General features: G+C 34.7%; 2 protein-coding genes across 2 annotated transcripts; both read right to left on the bottom strand.

The window, feature by feature from the left end:
• Window positions 1–1,535: 1,535 nt before the first annotated feature.
• Window positions 1,536–3,004, bottom strand: EV154DRAFT_518863 (uncharacterized protein; the record flags this gene model as incomplete). The annotated part of the gene is made up of 3 exons (XM_051602677.1): window positions 1,536–2,003; window positions 2,116–2,232; window positions 2,991–3,004. Coding segments are annotated over 3 exons (599 nt in total), but the record flags the coding sequence as incomplete, so codon positions are not given.
• Window positions 3,005–5,199: 2,195 nt separating this feature from the next.
• Window positions 5,200–7,022, bottom strand: EV154DRAFT_484471 (uncharacterized protein; the record flags this gene model as incomplete). The annotated part of the gene is made up of 10 exons (XM_051598657.1): window positions 5,200–5,279; window positions 5,344–5,602; window positions 5,669–5,922; window positions 5,993–6,061; window positions 6,298–6,310; window positions 6,412–6,464; window positions 6,534–6,555; window positions 6,600–6,638; window positions 6,818–6,844; window positions 6,954–7,022. The coding sequence occupies 10 exons, from the start codon at window positions 7,020–7,022 to the stop codon at window positions 5,200–5,202; spliced, it is 885 nt and encodes a 294-aa protein (XP_051454485.1).
• Window positions 7,023–7,897: the final 875 nt, after the last annotated feature.

The raw sequence follows: 7,897 nt of genomic DNA, 5'->3' as shown, positions 1-7,897 counted from the left end.
TCCAAGTCTAAATGTTACCTGAACCTCTGGTAGAGGTAATTAGCTAAAATTGGACCGGGACCGGAGGTTTCGGTTTAAATTGAAGTTTACCACGATTAAGTTTTACGGTGTTAATTTATAAAAAAAGAGAGAGAGAAAAAAAAAAGAGAAATAAACCGGATGATGATATAAACTGTTTCCACTCGACCCTCTAATACTTCCTACAGTAGTCGCTCGATTTAAGGGTGTTCGATTTAAGGGTATTTTCTATTTAAGGGTGGATTTTGGAAAAACAGCTTCCGTCCCCAGCATTAACACCACTAAACCACTATTCTATTTAAGGGTGAGATTCCGATTCCCCATACCCTTAAATCCAACGATTTGACAGTGTATTTTTGACTTTTTTCTAACTTTTTGATCAGATTTATTGAATGTCCGAATAAAAATAAATATTTCGCAGTAATGATCGTATTTCACGGTTAAAAATGGCGTAGTGACTTCTGTTTAAAATAGTCACGCTTTTCGATTTAAGGGTATTTTCTATTTAAGGGTGAGATTTCCGAAATTTTTGGTCACCCTTAAATCGAGCGACTACTGTATGATGACTGTGGCGCATATGCTCGTATGTAGAGAAAACAAAATATTTTAGTCTATTACTTTGATGATGAGAATTTAAAAAAGTAAAAGACAACTACAGATAAGCATGTATTATAAAAGATACACACATAAGTTTTTTTAAAAAAACACGTTGAAGCACAGATCTGTGCATGCGCAAGTAGCAAATTGCCATTTTGCAAGAGACAAAAACATCTGAGGTTATTTTCTGGCTGAAGATTAGCAGGTAATAATGAAGAGCGAAGTTTATACATGGTTTTCTGTGCTTGACGGAGGCTGTCAACGACAACAAGAATGATATCTTTGTCGCCCTTCACTATTAAAAAGTCGGCAATATCCCATTAGTGAAGACGCACGAGGGGTACGATATTGCGGAATCTCTTCAAAGCGATGGGTAGGAGAGGAATTGGGTGTCGCCACACCACAAACACACAAAAAAAAATAGAAGATCATTTATTACAAAAAAAAGAAGAGTTTTCATAAGAAGTATCCTATCCTGCGTAACAATCAATCATATTATTATTGGCTCCAACACTTGCTCTATATTCCATTTTTTCTTTTTTATAGTATCACATATTTGAAGCTTGTCCAATAATGATTTTTTTTTCTGTTGCCAATAAGTGCATATCGGGTTTTGTTCAACTCCTTATTGTTTACGAGCACTGTTTAATTACATGGAATAAAAGTCATGTTCTTTTTTGTTTCATCACAGTAATTTAAATCATTAGATAGAAAACACATGTCAGAATTTTTTTATACAAACAATGATAATTTAATACTTGGAAATAAAAATAAAAAAAAACCCCTTGACTTTAAAAAAATCATAGAAATAAAGAAAATCAATTTTTCAATGTAAATTGACGGGGATAGCCATCACAGGAGATGTTCTTTGGTTGGGTCGGGGAGGGTACCACGATGGGCTTTTCTTTAATTCATCTGACTCATTTAATTTCTTGATGCTCGAGCTTGGATACGAAACATTCGCATTGTCCTTTGCATTCATGGTAAGGTTTCTACAACTCATCCATTCATCTCGGGTAGCTACCAAGGTAACGCAAAGAGATCTCATGAATTGGAAATTTGTGACATCAGACGTAATGATATGGTAATCAACCTGGTTGTTGACATAGATGGTGTTGAATTCATGATTAACGCTATATTTAAAAATTTCTAACCCACAGAATGGAAAACAACTCATTTCCCTCTTGATGTCACTTTCCAGCGAGTCAATGATATCTTTGGTTTCTACTAGCAATTTTGTATGGTCGAAGTCGAACTTTTGCTTCGGAGGATCCATTCGACTAGCTTCCATTTTCATCATGTCGTACTCCTGGTGCTGTTGTCCTTCTTGTCTATCGTAAATGACGCGAACGTCAGCCCTCAGGCGGCTTGGCAACATTGAGCATGAGCTTTCGCCTTATCTCAATCGTAAACCCGTGTTTTGCACAAGCTTTTCCAACAGTGGCCCCCAGAATTTGACAATAAAGTCTTGCTCATTTTTTTTTAATATTTTTGTCAAACATGTATTGATTATGAGCAATAACTTCGGTAATAAAAGCATGGGCAAACAGAGTGAAAGCTTGGTCTTGTGTTAACTTGCTTTTTTTTATATAAGTACTTGTAGATGTAATCACTAGCCTTAATGATATCATTTTCGGCTAACGGCTCTGCTCTACACAGCATCTTTTCGACTTTTGATTTCATAGCAAGTGACCCTGCATTCCCCTTTCTTGCAAGTGAAGTTCTCAGCTTTCTCCACTGATCAGGAGTGAATAACACTGACTGAGCTTCCGAGTAATTATACGACAAATCCAAAATACTGTTTAAACCAAGCCTAACACGTAAAGTATGAGTTAGCACTGTGTCTTCCTTTAAAGATATTACATGATAATTTACTTACGTAATAATTGGCTTCAATGTATTATCTTGATAATAATTAAGATAGAGTGAGATAGCTGAGGTTTTGATAATTGCACCCACAGACCTTTCCAATCCTTGTAACAATAGCCCATCTTCTTCTTGGATCTACAATGTATAAATGAGTAAAGAGTGAACACTTAAAGAAGTGGAAAATTTCTTACCTCTGCAAGTTGTGGTGGCTGTAGTTGTGGTTGTGATTGTGGCTAGCTTGAGATAGTTTTACCCTTTTTATTTATACTTTCAAGTAAATCTGCATGATAAGTATTGTTGAAAATAATTGCCTCTTTTAAAGAGCGCTTGAATGATGCTTCAGCCCTTAGGTCTTGTGGATCATTTGAAAGTGTCAGGAACGTGGCTAGGAATATATTATAGGAATAATATCAGGAGATACCTACTAGTTATACAAAGACAAAGGAAGAGAGGTTTAAAAGTATTTAGTAATAATAAAGAGATTATACAGGGAAGGGGAGGGATACACGATAATCGACATGGAACGGGGATGGCGATGGAAAGGGGGAGTATTTATATCTTTTTCGATAACATGGGTTTGCATTTAAGAATGTCTTGGCTTACTTAATTAGTCTTAGTGTTGGTTTCAGCTTACGTGGCGGAAACCCATGAGTCATGATTACTAATTGCTTGGCGTCGGTGATACTTGGAAACGAGTGATGATTACTAATCTCTTGGAAGCGGAGGTTCATTGCGTGGATAGTCTTGGAAGGCCTGGAAGGTTCTGGACACTGGGGTTGTTGAATCTCAGCATGAGATTCCAGAACATTCCAATAGTCAGGGATTTGTGGTCAGGGGCAAAGTGCAAAGTACGTGGTTCGTGACAGATAGATGACGTATGCGGAGATTTTGTGCTGGCCTTTGATTGTGCTTGCGCCCAACGCAAACGTCACATTTCATATATAATATGTGGCTACGTGTTTCCTTTGTTCCTTCTTTACAAACAGACACGTCGTCCATACACCATTTTCTCAGTAATAGAGATTACATCGACCTTCCAATTGTATTGCCCTTTAGATATAAATTAAACTATCAAGTAAAAAAATAAAATAAAAAAAAGAGTACTTAAGTTTGTCCACTATTTTCCATTTTATACACATGCTCTTTGTTCAGTACAAAGACTTATTTTATCCTATACCTTACTTTAGTACCAACTTATTTTATATAACAAAATATACAGGCTCATGTTCCTGTTAACCTTTATTTAAGAATGCATTTTATGGTTTGTATTGAATGCCATCACGCCTTCATCCTGTTAATCATAATATACACTACAATCTTATACTTTCATCTTTACAAGTTGCACGAAGAAATATATTAAGAAGATCAGCTTCTCAGTCTTTTTTGATACATCCTTTTAGTGCTAGCGTTGTTTGCTTTACCATACCCCCATTGAATCTTTTTTTGCCTGTGCAGTATTATTCTTTACTCGTTCTCATCATCCTTCTGTGCAAACAAAATGAATCTATCAGTACTGTTCAAAGTCAACCCCCTTGCACTTTTAGTAAGCCCCCTTCATAAAGAAGCTACTTTATTTTGCCATCAACCAATGCGCTGTTTCAGCCAATAATAATGCGGCTTGTCGTTACACAGGATACTATCTTTCCTATAAATACACTTCCTTTTTTTCACTTTTAAGAAATATTATTTAGTTTTGTGTTCACCTAAAATTGGGATTTATCTTGTAATTGATACTAGTAGTATTTCCTCCTCTTTTTGTTGCTGTTTGTTGTCTATTGTAAATTATACAATCACATCATCTTCTTATATAAACCCGTCGTAAACTCTTTTCTCTTTGACATCTAAGAAATATATTCTCTTCTCATCTCTCACTGTATTATTATCGATTTGCGTTTAATTGTCTTATCCATATATTTTATCGTCTAAGATCACTACAGAAATACTCTTAATAAACAATGAAACTAAGTTGACAACTAAAAGCCTGGTGCTCACTATCACAATTGTTATATAATTACAATTGTCCCTTTTTAAATCTAAATTCGTACTAGCGCTATATCAGCGCTTATCATGAACAGGCCTCCATGATACTGTCTCCCTTTTCCTTTTCTTGTTTAGCGTGACTCATTTATAAAGACGCTCGGGGTTCGTGTTCCTTGTCTATCACTTCACTCTGTCTTTGCTGACTGCAATTCCTCTACCCAAACTGATGACTCTATACATGGAAGAAAAATCTCGTACTGATTCCTTCTCATAGGTCTTGGCACTTTAATAGAACGACTTACCGCGTTAGTCTTTCACATTACATTACTACCTTTTTCTTGTGCGTTACATTGTAAAGAGCCGTGACTCTTTAAAAATAAACGGACAAAAAGAAAAAAAATAGAACCCGGTCTTTTTTAAGTGCTCTCCCCTTTGATATTCTACTGTGTGATCATCATAATCAGTCAAACAATGCAACTTTTAAAAAAGTAAAAGTAATTCATTTCACATACGCAACATTAATTATATTTTTAGCTTATTTTTTATTGGTTTAAAATCTACATAGGCTAATTCGCCGATATTCTTAAGCGTGCTGTCATCAAATTTCAAAGCACGTAACTTCTCCGTCAAATCCTTGTTTTTCTTAATATAACCAATGATAGCATGAATGTCTCTATCATTGAATCTTCGCATCTGAGTTGTCGAATACAATGTAAAAATTACTGCTGCGCCCTGCTAGAAATGCTGTAACAGCAAGTTGAATTTTCTACCGGCTGCTTTCAGGGTGTCGATCTTGGAATATTTATAATTGCATTCTATTTTACATGTTAGTTTTAATTCGATGTTGTTGTTTTTACTATTATTAGTAGTCTTAATTACTTTTTAAAAAATCTACAACTGTAGCATGAAAGCCTGGGTAATCTTTCTTGATTGTCTCACAGAGGCAAAACAAACGGAATGCACCAGCGTATTGGATTAATAATCCCAGATTTCTATATCGTTCCCCGTTATCATGATATCGATGGATATCAACAATATACTTCGTCACCGCTTCTTTATTAGTATCATCAAGTAATTGAGGTGCAATTGGAACATCGATCCTCTTCAATCTGACATCCTCAGCCAATCCTTCTAAATTCTATTGAACTTTCTCCAAGTCCGGAAGAAGTGATTTCGCAGTTTGTTGCAACTGCTCTACATCTACCTTATCATTCTTGTTGTGCTCTGGATTATCATTGGTTTTATTATTGTCTTTGGCCTTAGAAATATTATTTTCTTGATGATGATCATTGTCTTTATGATCGTCATCAAAACATTCTGCCTCATCATCGATATAGGGATTCGTTCTGTATGTTTTTCGTTTCTTACCAGAACCACTGGCACTTGTCTCCTCAATTATGACTCTTTTTCTTGGTGTTGCCATTGGTCTTCCTTCAACAGGCAATACTGTTGATTGATCTGATTATGTACATGTTAAGGTACATGCACAAATATACCTTTTTTTTTTAAAGAATAAAAAAGAGCTAACCTTTTGCTGGCAAAGTAATCTCTGCTTCATCCAAACATTCCATGATTATTTGAGTATGTTGGTCTGGATCTATAGAATACAATTAGCTATTTTCCTTTTCATGAACAACCATACCATGTACTTACAATGTTGTTTCAATGCATCAAACATTTTTTTAAGCTGGTTCTTCATAGGCTCATGCATTTTAATCGTTTGACGATAAAGAGAAAAAAAAGAAAAGACACAAATTTGACATCAATTGCTTCTTTTTAAATGCAAGCGTAGTCAATCGCCACTTTTTTAATTGCATGGAGTCGATCGCGTACCTGTCAAAAGCGACTTTTTTTTTATGCAAGAATACAAATTAAATTAATCCATTGTTCTTTTACGCGTTCTTCCCATCACACCAGCGCGAGTGCGTTATTGAATACTACTCTTACTTTATTACCAAAGGTAACTTTAGTGTCTCTATTCCACAATCCTTGCTTCCACACTAAATAGTAAAAACAAAAATAAAATTAAAGCTTTCATTGCCATACGTTTTAAAAGATGCATGAAATACCTATTCTTAAAAAACCATTTGGCTGTCATCCCATAAAATGAAATCATAAAATCACATAGTTATTACCTTGGCTTTTAGTTCCGATCGACACATGTAACCCACAGACTATTATATAAAAACACATACTACCTGTTGCATTTATTTAAAGGGGGGGAAATAAAAACTGTTTTACCTCAGGTTGTAAATAAATAAAAAAAAAGGACGGGGGGAGGGGAGATACTGACCTTTATCAGTTTATGAAAATAATAAAAACAAAAGAACAGCGTGCTTTTTGTAATATATACTTGGTTCAATGACTTTAATCTTAGGGGCTATAAAAGCATAAAACTAGCACAATTAATATATTAAAAATTGGAGGGGTAATAGTTTTTATTATTTTTTTATACGAGTATGTCGATGATGCGCTGTATAATGCCTTACCTGTAATTCTCTTTTTTCTTTATCATGCTGAAAGAAGCAACCATAGAGTTTATTTTTGAGGACTACCATAAGTAATAAAAAATCCCCCTCCCCCTTATGCTAATGTGGTATTTGACAAAAATATTACAAAGAAAAAGTAATGAGAAAAAAGTATATCTTTATTCGAGGTAAAAATAGACTCAAAGAACTCTGCTGCGATGAAATAATTGATCCTTTTTATATTGAACAACTTCCCCTGGTAGTTGTGTTGAGTCAACCTTTCTGGTCTTGTAATAAATCTATACTCAGTTTCCCGCCTTACATTAAATGAATTCTACTCGTTAGAATTGATTTCAAATAACGTCGCCCTGAATCAACCGATCTGGGACACTCTTATTGTTCTGTTTAAAATACAGAATTCCAGTAAGATATTGTGTAACGGTGGCTAGTTAAAAGATGCATAAGGTTTTTGTGTTTAATTGGCTGTGGTAGAACATGTAGATATGTCTGATCATTTATCCATTCTGTTGATTATTTTTATCTAAGACATGGGTAAATATGTGATCCTAAATATAGAACATCTTATCGATGTTTGTATATTTAGTTGTAGAAAATAGGCATCCAAATATTCCATGCACTACTTCTCTTATACACTTACAGTCGTATAAGTTGGGTTTATCAATATATAAGTAAATGAACCATTTATATAAATAGCTGTTCTATTCTCTCTATGGGTAGCTAATCCATTGAGAGAACTATTAATATTAAGTTTCTCTTTCTTATATTTCTTGATTTGATCGGAGAAGCTTCTCTTCCCGACCGGTGATATCGTAACTCAGTGGTATAGAATTCTATATCCAACTGTCATTCGTATATCGATTTTAAGCCAATCATGCAATCTTTTTATATAGAAATATGTACTCATAGTAGGAGTCGTTGTGTAGCAGTATACAGGTGTATGCTGT

This window comes from Mucor mucedo (assembly GCF_025094135.1).
Source record: "Mucor mucedo strain NRRL 3635 chromosome Unknown EV154scaffold_92, whole genome shotgun sequence".
Taxonomy (NCBI): Eukaryota; Fungi; Mucoromycota; class Mucoromycetes; order Mucorales; family Mucoraceae; genus Mucor; species Mucor mucedo.
Note: the sequence above shows the minus strand (reverse complement) of the source record. Positions and strands in the feature narration are given on the sequence as shown.